Below are 24,002 nucleotides of genomic sequence, written 5' to 3'. Positions count from 1 at the left end.
TGGGTATAGATGCGAGTGTTGACGACACATCTACCTGCAAAACTCTGTAAATACAAATGTACAGTATAGCTTTCAACAAGACTGTTTTACAATCACAGACACAGTACACACACACACACACAGTCACACACACACACACACACACCTTTTTGTTGAGGTAGCCTGAGGAACGCATCCATTCCAAGACAAGCTGATTCTCTTTTAAATGTTTTCACCACCTCAGGGTCCACATCACTCTGACGAGCTACAAGGAAAAACAGTTCGGTAAAGACACTGTTTTGCCCAGTTTAGAACATTTCTATAGATTCTGATTCCCATCTCCTCTTACACTGTTCTTCTACTGTGTGCTCTATCAGGGAATATTGTGTATACATTCTATTGTATATTGCATAATATCGTAATTTGTTTGTAAAAGACTCTTTTGGTTGTAGCATATTAGGTGGAGCCACCCACAGCTGTATTTATATTAATTTAAGACAATGTGGGTTCATATAATTACACGCATCACTTTCAATCTCTCCTATAGCCTTAATAAAGCTCTAAATTAGAGATAATCCAGATCACAGTATGTCAAGTGGGTCAAAGTATAATGAAGATGAATGACCAACCATATAGTAAAAATCTGCTGAGGGCATCTTCAGACTCCTTCTCAGTCCTTGGGGGCTCTATTTCCTGGAGAATGATGCACTGGGAGCAATTCAACCATCCCCCACTCCACACCAGGGTCCGCCGCAAAGGACTCCCTGGATCAACACCAGCAAAGTGTGAATTTTGTGTGTGTGTGTATTAGGTTACTATTAGTCTCTCGACAGGAAAAGAGGGCGCTGTTTTTCCTTTGTTTTGCCAATGGGTTCCCAGATTGGGTTACTGATAATGCAGCTATTTTAGCTATTGTTAATTACCTTCCAGTTCCATGTCATCTCTCCCAGGATGAATATGATAAGTCCATGTGGCATTGTGACACTTATCTCCACTAAAAAAAGGGGCAATGAAAAGGGACACATTGAATATCAAAGTCGTTTAATAAACCAATATAAATTGACCAAAAATCGAGTTAGCTTCCACAAAATATTATTGCAAAACTGAATTTCTGAAAAGCAGCTTTCAAACATGGAGATTATAAAGTAAATCACATTGTAACTTATAAGAAGTCATGATGTACTTCTTTGGTCAAGGGTTGCACAGACATCCACAAATTTCAACGGGTGCAGGATCCAAAAGAATAACTAAGAAAGGAAAGACTACGTAACGAAGGCCCCTGAGGCCGAAACTTATTGTTTTCCGCTGTTGTTAATAATTGTTTTGGGAGCTTTTAAAACGGTGTGCGGATCTCCTCTTTCCTTTCTTTATTATGTACTTCTTTCTCACATAAAAACAGACAGCCCTACTATCTTAAATATTCACACTTTATTATACTGTAGTTATAAGGTTACCTGTTCAGACAATAATTTACACAAGCATAATATTGCTTTGGTTGTAAGAGGATCCTTCTGATCATCTTGTGAACTTCTCTGAAATTCTCTTTTCAACATACTGGCATGCTGCATAATTGATTCATTTCTATAGGAACAGTACAGGTCATAATTATCTCACATATGTATGGCTCCAGTTAGCAGCAGAGTGCGTTTGACTGACATCTCTTCTGCCATAAACACAGAACTGTCCATCGGCTTGAACATCTGGACATCAGCCTCTCTGTGACTGACTGCTGCTATAAAGTACCATTTCCCTGTATACTGAAGAGAAAAAGAAGAAAGAATAGAGGATATTGTACAATCGCAGTAACTACTACTAATGAACTGCATTAAGGCCAAATACTATAAATAAAAAATTGATTTTGCATCTTACCTTTTGAGTGGTTAAATTGCTGGCAGACAAACTGACTGGAGTGGAGCAGGACAGAGATTGTGATAATAAACCAATCGCATGGAAAATTAATGACAATGTTTCATTCAACATTATTGCAGTCAGAACCTATTATCCTTAATAGAATGTATCTGTTGTATCTGTCCTGACACTGACACATTCAATTAGTTTTGAGTAATATCCCAGGATGTCACTTTTAAAGAGGTTAGAGAGCTGACATACAGTAGGTAATCATTAACACAATTTCAAATGAACCCCATGTCCTCGAGGTTTGTTTATATTTCTTCAATACAAAATGCTGTTTGTTTGTACTGTTTCATAACTTTCATTCTTTGCTTAATGTACTGTCTACGCTGCAACCCAATTTGCCCTTCGGGGACACTAAATAAACTTGAACCTGAATAATTCAATATCAATAATTATTTACTAGTACACATGGGTGACAATAATGAACAGTGGCAGTGTACAGGCACAATAAGCTCTTTGAAACACGGCAACGTCAATCAATTGACATGGGTTTACCCTGTTTACATACTCAAGTTAGTCTGGCAATCATTAAATCATTAAAGGCAGTGTTAAAAAATAGCTAATATAAAGAAATATAATAAATAGCTCTATATTCCAATAGCAACCATTGCTATAATGTTTATTCAGTAATACACTGTCCAGTGAGGAGAAAACTGGTAAATGGAAGTGAAGAAACTGAAATATTGTATAAGTATAGTATTGAAGTATACATTAAGTAATGAACACTATAGTAATTACAATCAGAATATTTTTTAATTTGTACTTTTTGTGCCCACACGTCTCTCAATATTTGCCATTGACACTCAAAGGGGAAATTGGGTCAAACCACACATCTCATATTTGCCATTGAAAATGAAAGGAGAAATTAGGTGAAATGTTTTAAACAAATAATCTTGGATTTCTTCTGAAAATATACTTTTGTTTGCAAGAATGAACTTAAATATCCTATGTTATATCCTATCCTAAATTATACTAAATTTTATACCATCATAAAATTCAGGGGCCCTTGTGAGTTGTGACCAACTTGTGATGTGTAGGAAATAGGATGTTTTCTGCAAGGGTAGCAGAAAACATCCTGAGGGCTGTGCCAGGCTCTACTATGCTAAACAGCTACCAATGTTAGGGGTTAATTTCTTTTAAGTGTCACTGAATGCTGAAACATCCATAACGAGTAGTAAAGTTATGATAATAATCACCATGCAATGGATGCATCTCTTATTTCATATAGGTAGACAGAATAAAGAGACAAAGTCTACACAGTGAATGAGATGGTTTTTTTATTTTATATCTTCTAGGTGAGCAACAGGAAAGACTTGTATTGATGCTAAGTATTTAACCAGAACAGGCCTGAACAATTTAACTGCATATATAAATATGCACGTTTAGACCATTCTACAGTGTGTTAGAACTGTAAACCAATTGCACAGGAGCTAGAAAGAGTGGGCACTGGGCCATCTAACAGCTGGTAGGGTGGCACACAAGAGCGGCAAGTCAGACCATTTGGTCTATGGATCATCCTGAATACTTCATCAGAAGAGATGCAATAAAATAAAGTCAAATTATTCTTCTGTTATATCTATCCTACTGAACGTTTTGCCAGAGAAAGAAAGGCAGGGTAGGCTTAATTTGGCAAATATTATTCAGCAGGCTTGAAGGGGGATGAATTTACATGCACCTCTGAAAAGTAATACCAAAAGTTCAGTGCACACTGAACTTTTCGATGTTGACCAGGTAATCTTCCTATGGTGGTGGTTCTATGTTTCTGGTCATTTATTAGAAGAGGCTTCTCTGGACATGTGTTGTAGGTTGTTCATTCCCCCTTCAGCACGGACACTAGCTCTCCACTCTCCTTCAGTTCCTTCATTATGTCCAGTCCTCCAATCAGGTCTCCCTTCACATAGAGCTGAGGGAAGGTCGGCCAGTTGGAATATGTCTTGAGACCCTGACGCACCTCTTCGTCTTGCAGAATATCAAACGTGTCGTATGGGACCCCTGTATTATTCAAAATCTCCAATGTCTGCCTGCTGAACCCACATTTCGCTGCTTCCTTGTTGCCTTTCATAAACAGCATAACTGACCCCTGGTTGATTAAGCTCTTCAACCGGTGTTCCAGGGTGACACTCTTGGGACATGTGTTCTCCAGTTCCCCGGACTCGGCCAGCTCTTTCACTATGTCAAGCCCCCCGACCAGCTCTCCATTGGCATAGAGCTGAGGGTAGGTGGGCCAGTTGGAGTAGGTCTTCAATGCCTGGCGAACTTCCTCGTCGGACAAGATGTCAAAGCTGCTGAACTGAATGTTGTGCTCTTTCAACAGCCCCACTATCTGCCGACTAAATCCGCAGCGAGGCTCCTGCGCGGAGCCCTTCATGAAGAGCATGCAAGGCGCCGCGTTGATCAGCTTCTTCAGGCGCTGGTCCATGTCGTCTGCGGGGGGCCCCTGGCCGCCGTCTTGCGGGCCCGACGACACGGCCAGCCGTTGGATCTTTTTGGTCAGCTCCGGAGCGTGTGCGCCGTCGAGGCGGTCGACCTTCTCTCCCGACTTGAACAGGAGGAACGTAGGGACCGACGCGATCTCATACTTCTCGGAGACCTCCGGCACGGCCTCGGCCTCCAGCTTGATGAAGGTGGTGTGCGTGTGTTCCTTGGCCAGTTCCGCCATCACCTCGTTCATCTGCGCGCACTGAGGGGCCCATTCTGCCTGGAAATGAACCACGGTCAGACATTTTCCAGCTTTGGCTAGAAAGTCTTCAAACTGCTGCTGGGACGTCGCCTCCACGAGATTCGCCATTTTCCTCGAGCTCTTCGACCGCTTCCAGTGTTCTTCAAACGTCACGTCCGGGCTGTTACACACATACATGTAGTTACAGGAAAATGGGCGACCCGTTGAAATATTTCACGACAGGGGTCACTTAGTGCTTTTAAGCAACGGCAGAAAAAGACTATTGAAATTAACTTAATTCTGATAAACATTGCTGTTATAAATGTATTGTGAATATAAATATGACGTCAGTAGTCTATGACGTTTCTATGACGTATTACTCCAAATGTGGGCCAGATCCCAGCCCAGAGCATAAATAAATAAACAAACAAACAAACAAAAAGTGAGTTTGTGCCATTGATCCGTGTAGTGGTTTGTGAGATTACGGACACTGAAGGCCACTACGGGCACGTTCGGAAATAGCGCACTGAGACCACTGCGCAATGCAAACTAATATAATAGGCGAGTGCGCTCCGGTGTAGCCTCGGTCCCAGGCTTACTTATCTGCTCCGGTGTGGTATTTCCGAACGCGCCCGTACAGTCCAAACTAACAGCGATCTCTGGAGTCACACAATTCGATAGGTAACTAATTACGGAGTTGTAGCGCCAGAAAAAAACAACAACAGCCCAAGCTCACAGACAGCGAGCTAAGTCTTTTCTAGCAAGTACTAGAGAACTCAGTACCAGAGACTTAATTTACATGCATGGCACTGGAGATAAATAGCCGCATACGTTAAATAAGTTGAAGAAAGATTGCTTGACTTTCAAGGTAACTTTAACAAACACACTGTAAACCACATGGACATAATGTCTTTCCAGCTACTTTCATAATGTAGGGCAGCCTTCTTTACACTTCCGTTGTTACAAACCTCAGTGAGTGCACTGCTACTGCTAGCCGGGTGCTAACTGTAGCTGCCCGTTGTGAAATGTCCATATATTACAAGTTGTGTTGTGGAGTGTCAATGCAAACTGACACTGTATCCCACACTGGAAGGTGTCGTGTATGCAGCTGTCGATATTTACTCAACGCATTATCATAGCTAGCTGCCAACTGTCTATACTTTTCATTAGCTGACGCTAACGAACTGATTAGCTTCGATTTAGCAACTCCCTTGTTCGCATTATAGTAGGTAATTTCTTATCGTTTTATGCTCCCCTGCTGTGAAATGCACTCCCGGTATATTTTGGTTTATTAATAAAGTTTGTGAAATTGCGTCGTAATACTCCTTGACTTGTACGTTATAAGCCAACATGGGCATGATGTGGCAAACTATATGCTGGCCAATGGCCATTTCATAAAATCCCTGATTTCACCCTAATTGTATTACATATTTGTTTTAGAATAGCGTCTACTTCGGGTTTTGGTTGGACTTTTTCTAAGTTATATGAGAGGCATAAGTAACTGGATATCACAATCTCCTGGTAAGGCCATAATTACTACTAGCCCTACCAGTGCAGGTGACAGTCTAGCCCTAGAACGGCTCGTTGTTACATACAGTATGTACAGTATTTCACATGAAAATTTACGAAGTATAATTAAATGATCACAGGCATTCTAGGTCTAGTGACAGTCACGGATGTGATGTGGAGCTACATGTATAGTATTTCACCTTTTAATGCTTCCCTGATGACACAGATTTACCATGGAAGAACAAACTGGTGACATAGAGGTGACAGTCAAAACATTAGACTCTCAAAGCAGAAGCTACACCGTAGGTGGTCAGGTAAATATTCAATTCTCCTTGCCCTTATTGTTGACATTTAGTTAGTTGTATGTTTTGTTTTCAATTAATTCAGTGTACTAGCAGTGAATGATTATGAAATAGCCTATCTACAAGCTCACAACGCCTGGCATTGTGAGCTTGTAGATCAGCTATTTTAACTATTTTCTTTCCTCCACCATTGTACAACGAAGTATAATACAGGGTTAAGTGGTTAATCACAACCATACCAATCAAATTAGTCGATTATAAAAAAATCTATTCATATTTATTTGTGTCAATCCAATCCGTTGATATAAGACATTTTTTGTAAATTATATCTATACAATAAACTTTTTATTTTAATCTACAAAAGTCTGTAAATACCGGTTTTGATATATTTTCGATCAATTGCCCAGGCCTAATCCAAAGTGAATTTTTGTTTTATCTGGCCTGCCTCAGTTGACAGTGAAAGAATTCAAGGAACACATCGCACCTTCAGTGGGGATTCCTGTGGATAAACAGAGGTTGATCTATCAGGGCAGAGTCTTACAAGATGAAAGGACCCTGACAGACTATAGTAAGTAATGCAGTAGCATTGAAAACAAAGCAGAACATGGTATTAGTATGCAGCACTGCCTGTTGGCAAATCTCTCTTACAATCATTCGTCTTTGATACTACTAGATAGTACTTGTCTTGGCATTAGGACTGTGCTTTCTGTTATAGACATGTTGAGCTGAATTATGTTATTAAAGCATCACAGAACCTGTTTTAGGTCGCCTTCACACCTAATACTTCGGTAGACTTGATGCGAATGGGCGGAGAAGTTGCGATTCTTGCATATTTAATTTGCTGTGGTTTGCCTTCACACTGGCTGTGTCAAGCGCAGCAAGGAAAAGCGTCAGGGAATTTTATCAATATGTTCAATTCATAAAATACACAGTGAAAGCTATGGTGTTAAAAAATATACTTAGAGTAATAGTTAGGACTTTTGACGTAAAGTGAGGGTAACGGATGCAGTCTGTCGTCGGGGACTGGACTGTGTGTGTGTGTGTGTGTGTGTGCCAGCCACTGTTCTTTTGGGCAAAATGATCCGAAGTTTACAATAGTAGCTACTCCCAGAGTCCCATTGTTCTCACAGTGGAGAATCATTTGGAGCCTTTCACAGCTTTTTTTTTATTGCCAAACTCTGAAAGTTACAAGTTGGTTTATGGTACAGGATTGTCCCTACTAGTGCATCCATTAGCTTAGTTATTTCTCTGCTGTTCTTCCAGATGTGGCTGGAAAGGTGATTCACCTTGTGGAGCGGGCGCCGCCTCCACCTTCCCAGCCCGGGTCAGGGTCAGGAGGCAGCTCAGCTGACAGTGGAGCCTCCTCATCCACCCAGGGGAACCCTCATCCACGTGACCGCAATGCCAACAGCTATGTCATGCTGGGCACCTTCAACCTCCCTGTTAATATCATGGATCCTCAGCAAATGCAGGTAGGGCTGTTGGGTTCATTGTATTTTTGTGTTTCTAGAAAGTAGAACATGCATATCTAAACTGGTGCAGGACAGAGATTATTATTATTATTTTATTTATTTTTTGGCTTTTTTGCCTTTATTGATAGGTTCAACATGCAACACACTGTCAGGCCTATGCGCCTGGACCACTAAGCCGCGCCCCAGGACGGATAATTAAGATTAAATATGTTAGCATTGAGATTCTGATAAACAGCCGAAGCCTTGTGATGCACTAAAATGAAAATTCTTGTCTGAAACTGAAACCGAAAATAAGGAAACACTTGGCTGAATACCGAAATACAGAGAATGCATGTTGTTTTTTGCTGTTCTAGCTGAGAGCAGGTGATGAAAGATAGGCATATACTGTATAGTACTGTCTGGACAGTTATAATATATTTTTTAAAGATCAGTAGAATATATTTTTATGTATATAGTAGTATTAGGTATGTCGGACAGTCCTAATAATATACACTACTCTGAACACACAAGGGACAAAGATATAAAGTTCGCGTGACAGAAGCAGAGATGAATAGGAACTAATGAACCAAGTTACCAGGTAGACAAACCTAACGGAAGGGGGAAGATAAATGGAGACGGAGAGATTTGGAAAGAAAGACAAGAAGTTTAGACATTTGCACCAGTAGCTTACTTATTGGTCTGGTGTTTTTTACTGAGAGAGATTCCCTTTAGATAAACCTGAGTCGCAACCCTCTTGTTTGTAGATCAGCTATATTCAGTGCACGACACAACATAAATATAAATTCACATTGTCTATACAGCACCAGCCAGTCCCACATTCATATTGGGTGATTATATTATTGGCATTGCTATTGTTTATTTTCTTTTTTAAATATATTTTTTATCCCACGATTTTGTAACCCATTTTTCACCCCTGTGTCAATTATCTAATGTGATCCTGGGCTCTACACACCCTCCACCAACCTAGTCCCCATATATGGGGGACAAGGGGAGAGCAACGGACTTGAACTCATGCTTCCTTCATGCCTGAGTGTCCAAGTTGCTCCTTTACACCTGACAGGGGGAGTTTCCCTGGTTGGACGTAGCGCGTGGAAGGAACATGTTATTCCAACCAGTTCCTTTCCCCTCAATCAGGCGCCCCGGCTGGCCAGGGGGAGGCAGTTTAGTGACCAGGATTACTGCATGTTTTTGTGAGGGTACCTACCCTAGGGGACACGGGGAGAACATGCAAACTCCACACAGAAAGGCCCTTTCGCCAACCCCGCCTTCGGGTATGGGCACTGATGACGCGGAGGAGGAAACACTATTGTTTATTTTCAGCCAAATTATTTTGGCTTAACAGTGTGTGGACTCCACCTTTTTCTTATATGTTCATGTATGTTACCTTGTGTCAGGCCAGCCACAATTATAGAAGGAGCATGAAATATATGCTGTTATCTCCTCCATTCAGATGTCTGTTCAGCAGATGGTTTCAGGCATGGGAGACAATGCCAGGAACGCCAGAGTCACAACCAGCACTGGGGTAAGTGGCTGGGCCAGCTGCATATACAGAAACACCCACGTCCCATTAGCCACTTTGTTGAGTATTATTTATTTTCATGTATTTCTCAGACTAACGGATCCATGAATGTACACATCGATGTGGACCAGTCAGTGCAGAGTGAGCCCAGACTGAGGCTGCTATTGGCAGAGAACCTGCTTAGAGACACAACTACCCTCATCCAGAGAATGGAGGTAAGAGCTCAAATGTTTCAACAGTCAAGACTCACAACTGGTTAAAAAACACATCAAGCCAACCTCTTAATACCTGTCAGGGAGCGGGCACGCGAATGTGTTAAAATGACCTTATATGTGACATTTTCAGGGCCAGCCGAGTGATGCACCTGCCCAACCAGATTCAACTCCTGCTGCTCCTCCCCCGGGTCCCTCCTCCTCATCCACCAACTCCACTCCCTCTCCCTCTGCTCAGCCTATGGACACCTCCCCGCCTCCTTCCACTCCTCCTCCTCTCCCCACAGCTTCTGCCCAGCCCGAGGGACCAACCCCCCATGCTGGACCCAAGTAAGACACCCTACATTTAGTTTTCTCTCTTTTTTTATGACTCAATGTTTATTCCTTTTTTTCAAATTGTACACAGAAAATAAGGAGATGCATGAACAATGTAAATACAAGAATCAGACATACAAATAGACAACAAATGAAACAAAAACAAGACAAAAAGTAAATTCAATACAGTACAATTGGGACCCCCCCTAAGTTCCTGATTCTCCTTTAAATGAACTCCTTTCTTCATCCTACAGTCATCCCAGCCCAGCTGAGCTAGTTGAGATGCTGTCTGAGCTGAGGCGAGTGGAGGGGAGGCTACAGCCCTTTATCCAGAGAGCCCACACCATCATGGAGACAGCTACCACTGCTGAATACAATAATACAGTAAGCTTTATTCTACCATAGACTCATTCAACCAGTGAAAACTCCTGTTGCTATATACAGTACATAGCAACATCTAAAATAAATGACACAGATGCTTTCCCGGTTTCCAAGGTATAACTACGTATAAACATGTTTCGACCTCGGAAGGTCTTCGTCAGGGCAAAATTACTTATATATGTATTAAATAGAATATGTTTTAATTGCGATACAGTTAAATGGAAACTTAAAGGTGTACTACGTCAGTTCCATTGATCCAAGCCGGAACACGATCGTTTTTTTTTTTTTTTTTTTTTTTTTTAGATTTTTTTTTGCGGCTTACGCCTTTTATTGATTTTTTAAGGGACAGATAGTAGGCTGACAGGAAACGGGAGAGAGATGGGGGGATGACATGCGGTAAAGGCCGTGTCGGGTTCGGGAGTCGAACCCGCGGCACACCGCGACTGGATCACCAGTCCGGTGCCCAGACCGTTACGCTACGGCCTGGGCCAAACACGATCGATTGATCGATCATTAAAATTAAAATGCTCTGAAAATGCATCCGGCCCACCCATGATCTGACCATTCTCACAAAATGTTCAAAAATAGCAGATGTACATAACAAGCTTGCTTCGTGCCACGCTGTGGGATTGTACACCCTCTATTTTTGAGAACCACTGTTCTAAACCACTGTTCTAAAGAGTTGACTGAAAAACGTGCTATACACTGTATATATAGCTGGAACATGGATTTTAATGGGTTAAGCTGATAGGTGCTGTGTTAAGCCGTCAGATGAGTGTGCTGCGATCACCTTCGAGATTTTCAAGTTGACCCTGATCCAAAGCTTCGAAAGAATCAGGGCATTCATAGAGGATTTTGAATTGAATTAATTTCACCTTCAGTTGATGCTTCAAAACCATAATGAGTAAAGTCGCTGGACTCATTTGTATTGTTCAAACAGTTCTTATATTATATGATTTAAAATATATAGTCTATGGGATTTTGAATGGAAAAATATCTTGTGGTATTTAACATCAGACTTCAGCACTCTATTTTGTGCCCTTGCACTCCCTCAGGTCTGGTAATGCCAACATCCCGGACAGAGGACTCTATCTGCATATCCATATATTTATAGTTGGGCATGAATGTGGTTTTCATCTTTGATATACTGCATCTCAGAAAGTCAATTAACCAGATTTCATATCCTGAACAGGAGAGAGAGGAGGACCAGCGCATTCTTAACCTGGTGGGGGAGTCACTCCGTCTTCTTGGAAATGCTCTGGTAGCCCTGAGTGACCTGCGCTGCAACCTACTGAGCCCAACCCCCCGCCATTTGCATGTGGTCCGGCCCATGTCCCACTATACTAACCCAGTCACTATGCCTGGATCTGTGCACCACCACCACATCCCACTACATGTAAGTGAAGTTCTTATGTAGTTATGGAAAACAATATTGTTGTACATCCACATGAGCAGTGTTAATTTTGTTGACTAGTAAGACCAAAGGACTAAGATGTAGTTCACTAAGGTGCTATTTACACGAGGATGGTGTTCATAAAAAACGGCAAAATAAAGTATCGTTTGCTGCTGTCATTTAGACGAGAACCGTGTTCACAGGAGGTGAAAACGCAACGAAGTGAAACAACCTCCCAGAGTGGAAATCTTTTAGAACGCCGTTTCCTATGGTCTCCATATAAACAGGCAAAGCAGTGGATCCGCAAAACTTGTGACATCATGGCTTACGTCAGCTCTGGTCGGCTCGCCCCGTGTCCTACGTTTTTACATGGTGTCATAGGCATGCGTCAGTTGCTAGGGGAAACGAACAACAACAACCATGTCGGATAGTCCGGTTTGCTGGAGGTGTGATGAGGACGCAACGTTTGTTTACTTTCTGTGTAGAATAAGAACGGAAGTAGTTATACGCATGCGTGACTTATGTCTATGGTTTATATAAGCGCTGCGTCACACGGACCCCACAAGGACACGCGCCACCTAGCGACCTGGCATATATATGCATGCACTTTGTAGCGTGTTCATTCAAGTGTGCGTTCTCATGTAAATGGTCCAAAAAAATGAGAACGCAACGGGACTTTGACGTGTTATATGGAGATGGTCGCCGTCTAAAAGAGGCCTAAGACTAGACTGAGGTGCTATTTACACGAGTATGGTGTTCATATAAAACGTCAAAATAAAGTATCGTTTGCTGCTGTCATTTAGACGAGAACCGTGTTCTCAGGAGGTGAAAACGCAACGAAGTGAAACCACCTCCCAGAGTGGAAATCATTCAGAACACCGTTTCCTATGGTCTCCATATAAACAGGCAAAACGGTGAATCCGCAAAACTTATGACATCATGGCTCATGTTGGCTCACAGCGCATATGTTTATTACATTGATGAAGAGCCATATCATTATGATATAATGGAGTTCCTGAACAAGCCTCCCTCCTCGCCTACAAAGTGCTGCTCATCAGCGATGTTGAATGTAAAACCATGATGTAAATAAAAAGCCTTGTGATAGACGGCAGCCGCGGCAGCAGCGTTTATGTAGCCTAATGTATTATAAAATATATACCATCCCGTGGCGCACCCAGAGCCGTGTTGCGCAGGCTTGCGTGAAGGTTTCTTCTTCTTGTACGTGGGTGACCTGTCTATTTGGCAGCCCGTTATCGCCACCTAGCGACAGTATAGCATAATAGCACATCATATCATAACGTGTGCGTTCTCGTGTAAAGGGTAAGAAAAAATGAGAACGCAACGGGACTTTGACGTGTTATATGGAGATGGTCGCCGTCTAAAAGAGGCCTAAGACTAAACAATTTCAGATGACTAAATAGGACTAAAACTAAATGGCAGAATTTGCTTTCAAAATTAACACTACATATGAGCTATATTTGTTTTTGCAAGCAATTACTTTCAGTTATAGTTCCACTATAGATTTTGTGGAATTTGTGTTTATTTGCTGATTGCTGAGTGACATTCTCTGAACAATACCAACAGGTCAACCTGGGTGCCACGGTGACTATGGCACCCAATGGCAATGAGGGACAGGGACCGCCAGCTCAGCCAGCCAGCCAGTCGGAGCAGGCAGGTCAGGGACAGACCTCTCCCCCACAGACTCCTTTGTCCAATCAGCAGGCTGGACAGGAACATGCTGGCCCCCGGGTCATCAGGATCAGCCACCAGACAGTACCGGTGGTCATGATGCAGATGAACGCGGACGGTGTGTTGTCCCATACCCGCCACTGATGGAATGCTCTACTACTTGCCCTGTGGAATTCTTGGTCTTTGCTATACCATCACACTGTGTTCTTTAATATATTGCTGCAAAATCTTGTTGAATTTGCAGTGATCCAAAGTGTGAAAATGGCTTAGAATTCTTTTAAATCTTTTTGTTGTTGTTGAATGGTGGCTCTGTAATTCTGCGTGTGGTACATTGCAGAGATTATTCATTACTGCTGAGAGGAGCTTACATTACACTTTTGTGTTTGTTGGCTTGCAGGCCCTGGTGCTAACCCTCCAACAGCGGGACAACAGGCCCCTCCCCCACCTCCTCTTGAGCCAACCCCAGAGTTCATGAGAAACGTCATGCAGCAGATCAACCAATATGCTGCTGCCATGGCGGTCACCTATGCCAATGCACCCGTTGGGGTGGGCCAACCTGGCCCACCCCAGCCCACCCCTCCTGGGTCCACCTCTACGGCCACCTCCTCCACTACCACCACTGGGCCCAACACTCCCACCACAACCCCTACTGCCCCACCACCACCTCCCTATACCAGCCCCCACACCGCCCCACCACCACCCCCCTATACCGGCCCACAGCCTCAGGCCAGGGTGGTGTTCACTCGCCCGGCCTTTGCACCTGGCATGCCCCCTCCGGCCTTTGGAACCCGGGGGGCCACAATCAATTTGAGGGCTGCCATGCCAGGCCAGCAGCCAGGACAGGTGGGAATTTCTACTGTATTATAATTATACTGTCATCTCCGCCAGGCTGGAGCGGCTGTGAATTGTGGCTCAGAAGAGCTTGCTTTTCTAGTTTTATGGCATGCACTCACTTCTGGTAGATGAAACTCAATATCAGTGTTGCAAATGCAAACAAACAATTCCCGTAAAACCATGCCCACTGCAGGGGTGTATTAAACAACTCAAAGAGCACATAACATTATTAATTACAGAGTCGGTAGTCTTTTTGCTGGAATAACTTGAAATAATCCACTGTCTTTTTCCCACAGGCCTTCAACCCTGCTGCCCTCAACCAAATGATTAGTGGACTGGTTGGACAGCTTCTGGTGCCAGGTCAGATGGGTAAGCAAGTGCAATTGCAAGATTGGTGATCAGAGCAGCAATAACTCCGAAGAGATAATCACAAGTCATAATGAATATACCGCTACTTTATAATTCTCCTTTATCTTCACAGCTGGACAAACCACCTCCTCTCACACAACATCTTCATCGTCATCTTACTCATCATCTTACTCATCATCATCATCCTCGTCTTCCCCATCCTCCTTTTCTTTCTCGTCTTCCACCGGAGGTCCTCCACCCTCCTCAGATTCCACTGCTCCACCAGGCCAAGCTGAGGCTACACCCAACCAGCCTCAGCCCAACTCCCAGGGGTTGCCCCCAGAGCTCAGCCAGCTGCTCGGCTCACTGCTTGGAGGCACTGCTGCAGGAGGCATGGCGGGTATGGGGCCTGGCGGGGCCCCATCTATCACAGTCACCACATCTGGTGTTCCGGCCTTCATCCAGGGAGTGTCTGACTTTATGCAACAGGTCAGTGGTACATTGATAGGTGTGTAATCTGTACGACCCGCAGTGTTATGTTACACAGCTTGCATGTGGTGACCTTGTCAACAGGACACAGATGGGTCAGGAAAAATTTATTATCTTTCAACATTTGCTTATGCGCTCAATACCAGCTCATACTAACTTTGGCATAAACTATTTCCATAACCACCTGTATACTTGTATGACAAACAGAAATAATGGCTGATCTACAAGCTCACAAAGCGTCATGATGTGACATGTTAACTTGTAGAGTGCATATTTTTGACATTTAGTTTTAGTTTTATATGTATGACATATATCAAAAATAGAGATGGCAGGTTGAAAGTGTTTAATGAAGAATTCTTCATATCCTTTTCACTTCCAGGCATCCGGGCCTGTCTTCTCCACTCCCCCTTCTGCCCCAGGCTCCACACCTGTACCCCCCACAGGAACCACCCCTGGTCCTAATGTCCCCACAGAGGCAGAGGCCCTCAACCCAGAGCTGTTTACAGGCATTGTTCGGGGCGTCCTCACCACCATGATGGGCTCACTGGGACAGGCCCAGAATGATACAGAGAGTATTGCCCAGTTCATGCAGAGGCTCTCACAAAACTCCAACATCTTTGTCAGCCCTGAGGATCCTGCTGGAGGACCTGGAGGTCAGAATGAATCAAATCTAATGTCCTTCATTTTGTTGCTCATCGGTCACTAGTTGTTGTTTTTGCTTTTCCTGTTCATTTTCTTTGTCTTTTAGTCTATCATGTTTATGGTTTAGAACCCTTTCCTTCCCACTCTGCTAATTTGCAACTGAAGGCTTCCCCATTCTTGGTTTTCCCCTTTCCCAAATGTTAACCATGTGAAAATATTATGTAATCATCTGGTGGAGCATATCATGTCAATATGTATACAGTAATTATCTGCTTTTGCTGTGTAAAGTGACACTTTATTTCCACTTTACTCATATTGGGGGTATTATTGATATCTACGGTTCCCGTGCCTCTTCCCTCCCTCCTCAGGTTTCTTCAGTGAGCTGCTGACATTGGTGTGTCAGACGTTCACCATGTCAGACCTGGTGATGCTGCTCCATGGCCAGCACCAGCCCCTGGGCCGCATTCAGCCCCAGCTGGCCCAGTTCTTCACCCAGAACTACCTGGATGGCAGGGAGCCCACTGACCAGAACATAGCTGTCAGTATGACTGACTCTCCACCTAGTAGTGCTGTTCAATTGACTGAAAATATATCCAAAACCGATATTTAGAAACAATATCCGACTTATAACCATATAATAGAAGCAAGTCTTTTTTGAATAAATGTATGTATGTGTATATATATATATATATATATATATATATATGTATTTTTTTTTATTTTAGTTTTGACAAAAACAAATGTCTAATAGATCTACAAATAATGTGATTAACCACTTATGCCCTGTATTATAATTTGTTGTACAATGCTGGCATGCAAAAATAGTGTAAATGGCAATCTAGCTCACAATGCATCTGGATGCAACACGTGATTTTGCAGATCTGCTTTTTTATTGTCGTTTATTAATAGTAATCGAGACAAACTTTGGAAATATAGGATGTGATGTTGATTTGAAGTCATCGCCCAGCCCTACCACCTATTGTACAAAACTCAGTTGAAACAACCCAGACATGGGTACCGGTTGTACCGGTTTATTAATAGTAATCGAGACAAACTTTGGAAATATAGGATGTGATGTTGATTTGAAGTCATATCGCCCAGCCCTACCACCTATTGTACAAAACCCAGTTGAAACAACCCAGACCTGAGTTTTCTGAAAAATCTATTTAACTATGTTAGTGGTTCTCGAACCTATTCTGTTGAGACACCCAAAAAACATTATTTGGCCCCCATCTCAAATTATTTTGTTCCCAGAAGAAAGGATTTAAATTAAAATTGTTTGCTTTAAAAGATTATTAATTATTTTGCACACATTTTCATGTTTCAAAAATAGATCTACAAACGCGATATGACCTTGTATTTGTATATCTGCAATTGTTGAATGGCCAAAGTCTTAGTACACACAAGTCTAAAATGACACTGATGCTTTCCCGGTATTGGGTTAATATCAGACCTGACTCTGAGTTACTTTTTTCCTCAGTTGGATCTGTCCACCCAAACCTCATAAACCCCATCTCTATTTTTACACTTAGGATGCTGCTGACACACTGGTCAACGAACTGGAGGAGGACATCACTGAAAGCTTTGTAAGTCTCCTGCAATACAAAATCTGGATTTTGACTTCATCGTATGATGGAGTATGCATAAAAACCTGTGAAGGTGTGACATTTCACCGTACGTTCATCTTCTGTTATATCCATCAGAGAGAGTCTTCAGTCAGTGTTTTGGAGGGCGTTGATGTCACGCAGACCAACATGGCCTTTTTCAGACAGCAGCTGACACGCATCGCTACGCATATTTTACGCTGTACCGGTAAGCACTGGGCCCTAGTAGAAAACACTGGGTTGTCTCAATATGTACCAGTAAGTACTGGGCCCCTGTAGAAAACACTGGGTTATCTCAATATGTACCAGTAAGCACTGCGCCCAAGTAGAAAACACTGGGTTGTCTCAATATGTAGGTATTGGATGGAGCCCGCACACCACAGGTATAAGAAAGACGTTCTTTATTGAAATACAGACAAATACTCACAACAATCAGGTCATGTGAACATACACAAAAGTTTGTACTTTTATACTAAGGGAGTGCCCCCATTAACCAATCAAAACACCACATTTTGGTGCCCCTCCCATCACTGCAGGTGTGACACGTCAACCTTGAGTGAGTAGGACCCAGACATATTGATGTAAATATAGTCTGTTCTAGTGCACTAATTAAAACCATTTAAAAACAACATACATATATATCTATACTCATTTCACTGGTACATCAAATAAAGATCTCACACATCCTATCTACTAGGTCTGTGGGCTTAATTTACATTTCCAATGTTATTTTGTTGTATTGTTTTCCTTTTGTAAGGTAAAACTCTAGCAACTAAACTGAAAAACAGGAAAATACTGATGTAAGAATAGATAAAGAACAATCAAGATAACAACCAAAGGAACTACATAAAGAAACCAAAACTATATATAATACACACCAAAAGATATACATGAAACAACAACATATGCACCAGGTTGGATTTATTCAACGCAGGAGGCCACTTTTTAAAGCTTAGGACAGTATATTTTTTAACCATATCTTTTTCTTTTTTTTTTTCAATTGGAGAAGCAGAGCTTCACTCCAAACAAACCAAAAAAGGTTTCTACAGAAAGTGTCTAATTTCATCTTCCTTGTTTAGGCCCCTCAGCATCATGGTTTGAAGAGTATGAATATGGTAACTTTCTCTTCTTAATAAAAGGTTATCAATGTTACCTCCCCTTCTTGGGGTTTTAACGTGTTTTATACCAATGTATCTCAGGGAGGATATCTCAGGATGTGCTTCAGCAAAGTGTAAGGCCACTGGACTGCGTTGATCCCTGGTGCGTATGTTGCTCTGGTGTTCAGGCAAGACCACAGGGACATGATATTAGGTTATGAACATTGTTTTGATTACTGGTAATGAACCCTCTAATTTTTATTTTCTTCCCTGTGTGAGGATGGTTATAGGTGGTGCACTACGTAGTGAAATTGCACTGTGTGGAGGCTCCACATCTATAGTTCCCATCTGGGTCATCTAGAAAAGTACCTTTTCTTAGGGGAGGTAGATCTGATTTTACCAATACATTTCTCAAATTTGGAGGACGTTTGTATACCACCCTTGGGGGATCTTTGAATACCTAATAATATATGTACCAGTAAGTACTGGGCCCCTAGTAGAAAACACTGGGTTGTCTCAATATGTACCAGTAAGTACTGGGCCCCTAGTAGAAAACACTGGGTTGTCTCAATATGTACCAGAAAGTACTGCGCCCAAGTAGAAAACACTGGGTTGTCTCAATATGTACCAGTAAGCACTGGGCCCCTGTAGAAAACACTGGGTTGTCTCAATATGTACCAGTAAGCACTGCGCCCAAGTAGAAAACACTGGGTTGTCTCAATATGTACCAGTAAGCACTGGGCCCCTGTAGAAAACACTGGGTTGTCTCAATATGTACCAGAAAGTACTGCGCCCAAGTAGAAAACACTGGGTTGTCTCAATATGTACCAGTAAGCACTGGGCCCCTGTAGAAAACACTGGGTTGTCTCAATATGTACCAGAAAGTACTGCGCCCAAGTAGAAAACACTGGGTTGTCTCAATATGTACCAGTAAGCACTGGGCCCCTGTAGAAAACACTGGGTTGTCTCAATATGTACCAGTAAGCACTGGGCCCCTGTAGAAAACACTGGGTTGTCTCAATATGTACCAGAAAGTACTGCGCCCAAGTAGAAAACACTGGGTTGTCTCAATATGTACCAGAAAGTACTGGGCCCAAGTAGAAAACACTGGGTTGTCTCAATATGTACCAGTAAGTACTGGGCCCCTGTAGAAAACACTGGGTTGTCTCAATATGTACCAGAAAGTACTGGGCCCCTGTAGAAAACACTGGGTTGTCTCAATATGTACCAGTAAGTACTGGGCCCCTGTAGAAAACACTGGGTTGTCTCAATATGTACCAGTAAGTACTGGGCCCCTGTAGAAAACACTGGGTTGTCTCAATATGTACCAGTAAGTACTGGGCCCCTGTAGAAAACACTGGATTGTCTCAATATGTACCAGTAAGTACTGGGCCCCTGTAGAAAACATTTTGTTGTCTCAATCTGTACCGGTAAACTCTGGACCCCAGTTTAAGCTTTGAAAAGAGTTCAGTTGGCAGTAGGGCTGGGCAATTAACTGAAAACATATTGAAAACGATTTCCGACTTATAACCGAATAATCGAGAAGAAAGGTTATTGTTTCAATATTCTTTTTTGTATATATCAATGATTTGACATGAAGAAATTCTTATTTTTTAACGTATATTTTTATTGGATAGTACAGTATGGTAACAGGAAATGGAGGGGGGGGGGGTGACACGCAGCAAAGGTTTATCGGGATCGGTTGTCACATAACAGAGTTTCTGTGACGACCATATAAGGCAGCTTTAGGGAGTGATATTTGGTTCATCTTATTATCATTATTGCAGATATACTGTACATAAGGAACAACAAAACAAAAAAGTATAATGTGTTGTGAATGAGAACTAGACGAGTAACCATTATTATGGTAAGTTAATAATGGTTAATTTGTGTTTGTTTCACACAGATCAGTCGTTTGGGCTCCGGCTGCTGCAGATGTGCAACCAAGCTCTGTTTGAGTGTCTGGCCCTCAACCTGTACTGCCTGAGAGGAGACCAGGCTGCCCTCACTGCAGTCATCAACCACCGCATAGTCTGTACACTCTCAAACATACCCATTCTCACTCGTCTCTCACTTTATTTATATATATATATATTATATATATATATATATACATACACACACAATTTATATTTCCATGTTGGGGGGGCGTCCGCTAGGTCGGGAGGTGACAGGGGGTGCATGGCCAAAAATGTTTGGGAACCGCTGCCCTAGTGTGTAAGGACCTTTCAGAATTGATAGTAGATTGATATCTTTTAAATTCTCTTCTGTCAGTCAGCCTTTATTTGATGTCATCAATCGGGACCATATGTCACGTTCAGCAAATCAATTGGTTTATGCACCAACTTGTTGATAGATATTTGGTAGATATTCTGTTAGAGCTTGATGTCCTACTGCTGCCCTCTTGTCATTCCAGCGAAGGATGTCGAGTGACATGAGCCCCAGTCTGATTAACTGGATGACCAGCATGATGACCATGCGGCTGCAGGTCATCTTGGAGCACATCCCGATCACACAGGAGCAGATCCAGACATACATAGTCCCCACTCAGGTAACACACGCACACATTCAAAAGACACAGATTGGTTTCCCTATCTGTCTGTCTGTTGTATTCCTTTTATCTTAGATAATGCTGTTCTGCTAAATGCAACAGAAACACCCACATAACATGCCACACTGTGAGAGGAAAAGCATACCCGTTTACATTGTCCCATGGCAGCCACAGATCCTGTTACATTAGACAACTGGTCTGAAATGGCAAATAAATATTGCATGATATCCTTTCACAGAGAGACCAGTCTTCTGCGAGTGATACACCAGAGCCTGAACGGGCACAAAGTGTAAAGGTAAGCACTGCGTTGTCGTCTACTGCCCTCGAACCTGTATTCAGTCGGTTAAATAAGTAGATAAGTAACAACTTTAGATTATTCTTGGTGTCTTCATTTTGTTTTGGTTTCTTTGCCCCAGATGGAGGACAGCCGCTCTCCGGCACCAGCCGCCACAGCCGAGGAGGCCATGTCATCACGGGAGTCATCGCGGGAAACGGCGTTGCCAGGAGACGTTGGGGCCTCGGGAGGAGCTGCGCCATTGGGCGGAGCCATGGCTGCAGCAGGGGCTGAGGGAGGGAGGGAGGAGTCTGTCAGAGACTCAGAGGCCTGGACAGCTACTGTACCGCCTGTAAGAACCCTTAACTGCTCTTTGTTCATAATGTCAGATGTGACCATGCAGCTAGTATATGCTGGACTGTCAGTCCAAAATGTACTTTCTGGTCTGATATGACCTGCCTCTGCTCTGAGCAACTGTAATAGAAGATGCTCAATCCCTCTCAGTTGGGAGGTGCATCTAGTGGAGTTGTGTTTCACTGCTGATTGCTGAAAGTAAATATGATAAAATGATCCCTGCTGAGCCCAGTGTTTATCATTCGCCTATGATTGTAGGAGTGGGTGCCCATTATCAGATGTGACCTGATCACCCAGAGGAAGATGAAGGCCCAGCCTCCGTTGTCTGATGCCTATTTGCACGGCATGCCTGCCAAGCGAAGGAAGGTAACGTGTTGCATTGTTATGATTTGTGATGCTTTATGATCTGCTATATTTAAAGAATCAGGCATGATCGATGCCTGATGACGGTCTGAACGAACGAAACGTTGCTCAATATAATTCTGTAAGTGAAGTGTGAGGGATTCAATTTTTTTCCTACTCCTCCTGAAACCTTTTTAACAACACAAGGCTTCGCTTATGGGGGTCCCCATAACAAAATCTTTTCAGATGGAGGTCTGCTGCCAAATGCATATCAATTCAGTGGTCCTTGACATGAACATGTTTGAGAACCACTGACCATGTGTGTGTGTGTGTGTGTGTGTTTCAGACAGGACAGGGAAGTGGAGCCCTCCTCTCCCTCTCTGACGCAGTGAGTCAGGCAGCCAGGACAGCAGGAGTGAAACCCATTACTGAGCCTGACAGGCTGCAGGAGGAGCTAGAGGACCATGAGATCCAGGAGGCCTATGCAGAACAGGTATTATCATTATTTGAATCAAGCTACTTTAAAACTGTAACTAGTTAAGCTACAGGTTACTTTTCATAATATCATCGCTGTTTTTTTTCCCTAAAGATTTTTTTTACACACACACACACACACTTGACTTTTGAGGTTTATCAACTCAAATGATCGACATCTGCCATTTTGGAGAAATCACTTAGTAATGCCTCGATGATGTGCTGTCCGACATAATCAGAGTACCAGACAGAGTGGCGTGATTCTTGTCTCTGTGAAATGCTAACTCGACGCGCCCATTTCCTTGTCTGGTCGTCTCGAATCGCTTAATCTACAAGCGCACAATGTGTTGCATTGCCACGCATTGTGAGCTTGTAGGTCTGTTTGGCACTTTTGTGTAAGATGACAAAGTAGGTTATTCATTTACAAGAAAAACAGCAACGATATGTAACTACTATTTTATTTTTATTTATTTTTATTATATATTTTGCTAGCTAAATTGGGTTTTGTACCTAATATTTTGCTAGCTAAATTGGGTTTTGTACCTAATATTTTGCTAGCTAAATTTGGTTTTGTACCTAATATTTTGCTAGCTAAATTTGGTTTTGTACCTAATATTTTGCTAGCTAAATTGGGTTTTGTACCTAATATTTTGTTAATGTGGATAATCTCGGGTCAATTCTGTCGGTATGGAGTGATAATAATGATTGCTTTGTCCTCTTAGGTTAAAGCAGATCTCAAGAAGCGAGTGAGGGACGATCCCAATTTCAGCTCTCAGCAGTTCCCCAATGCACACAAAGCCTTCTCATCAGACTCATAATGTTTTTATTGCACACTTGATAACTTAACAAATCTGACACTCATAATTAACCTGCAAGCACTCTACTTGACCCTGCTCTTTGTAATTCTGTTAATTACCATTTAATGCAGCTTCACTACCAAAATGTAATAATTGTGTTCAAAGTCTTTTGATCAATTTTCACCTTGAGATTAATTGCCTCTGGCTAATATGTGACTACTCTCCTAGTGCCTATTTATTGGTTTGTGTTCATTTCTTTATTTTGGTCCATCTCATAGCTGAGAATGAGATCATGCTCCTTAAATCATTTTCAAATACGTTTTCACTGAACCTGGTCATTTTATTTCCTTCGGGATACATTTGTATTTGTAAAGTACATTGTATTTTCACAAACCATACTTATTTTGCTTCCTGTTCCTTGTCTTGCCCAGTTGCCCTGTTAATTAGCCTGGATGATCATTATTTGGCTCTTATTTTAGCCTTCATCTCTTGATACCTTTCATGTCGAGAGTATACTTACATGTAATAAAATGCTGTTTGGTACATTAATGTACAGTGGGCTTAATAAAAAATGTTGATATACACAGCATTATTCTACTTAATCATACATACAATCATAGTACATACAGCGGCAGTGGCTCAAGGGTAGAGTGGCCGGTAGAACAGCTGGATGGGAAATGTGAGGTTCCCAGTTCGATTCCGTGCTCCCCCAGAGTTGGTGTCAAAGTGTCCTTGAGCAAGACACTGAACCCATAATTGCTCCCAATGTGCAGGTTGGTGCCTTGCATGGTTTCCTCTGCCATCGGTGTAACAAAGTGTGTGCGAATGGGTGAATGTGTGCACAATCTAGGC

At 42.4% G+C, this 24,002-nt stretch overlaps 2 protein-coding genes across 4 annotated transcripts; one reads left to right on the top strand and one right to left on the bottom strand.

Moving 5' to 3' along the window:
• Window positions 1-3,153: 3,153 nt before the first annotated feature.
• On the bottom strand, window positions 3,154-4,775 carry glrx3 (glutaredoxin 3). The gene has a single exon (XM_083760270.1). The coding sequence runs from the start codon at window positions 4,748-4,750 to the stop codon at window positions 3,704-3,706; it is 1,047 nt and encodes a 348-aa protein (XP_083616396.1). The 5' UTR covers window positions 4,751-4,775; the 3' UTR covers window positions 3,154-3,703.
• A 401-nt stretch (window positions 4,776-5,176) lies between these two features.
• Window positions 5,177-23,537, top strand: bag6 (BCL2 associated athanogene 6). Of its 3 annotated transcripts, none has more exons than XM_083761544.1 (24): window positions 5,177-5,420; window positions 6,288-6,375; window positions 6,814-6,931; window positions 7,627-7,835; window positions 9,286-9,357; window positions 9,447-9,569; window positions 9,700-9,896; window positions 10,136-10,265; window positions 11,455-11,658; window positions 13,240-13,330; window positions 13,742-14,187; window positions 14,475-14,547; window positions 14,660-15,015; window positions 15,395-15,668; window positions 16,026-16,195; window positions 17,190-17,243; window positions 17,361-17,469; window positions 20,265-20,389; window positions 20,775-20,909; window positions 21,148-21,204; window positions 21,326-21,535; window positions 21,796-21,903; window positions 22,226-22,372; window positions 23,076-23,537. In XM_083761544.1, the coding sequence occupies exons 2-24, from the start codon at window positions 6,295-6,297 to the stop codon at window positions 23,169-23,171; spliced, it is 3,585 nt and encodes a 1,194-aa protein (XP_083617670.1). In that variant the 5' UTR covers window positions 5,177-5,420; window positions 6,288-6,294; the 3' UTR covers window positions 23,172-23,537. The 3 variants fall into 3 exon arrangements, with proteins under 3 accessions (XP_083617670.1, XP_083617671.1, XP_083617669.1); XM_083761545.1 differs by having other exon boundaries at window positions 13,240-13,462; window positions 14,795-15,015; XM_083761543.1 differs by having other exon boundaries at window positions 5,178-5,420; window positions 13,240-13,462.
• Window positions 23,538-24,002: the final 465 nt, after the last annotated feature.

This window comes from Protomyctophum parallelum (genome assembly GCF_964188405.1).
Source record: "Protomyctophum parallelum genome assembly, chromosome: 3".
Lineage (NCBI taxonomy): Eukaryota > Metazoa > Chordata > Actinopteri > Myctophiformes > Myctophidae > Protomyctophum > Protomyctophum parallelum.
The sequence above is the reverse complement of the archived record's forward strand: the minus strand, read 5'-3'. Positions and strand labels throughout refer to the sequence as shown.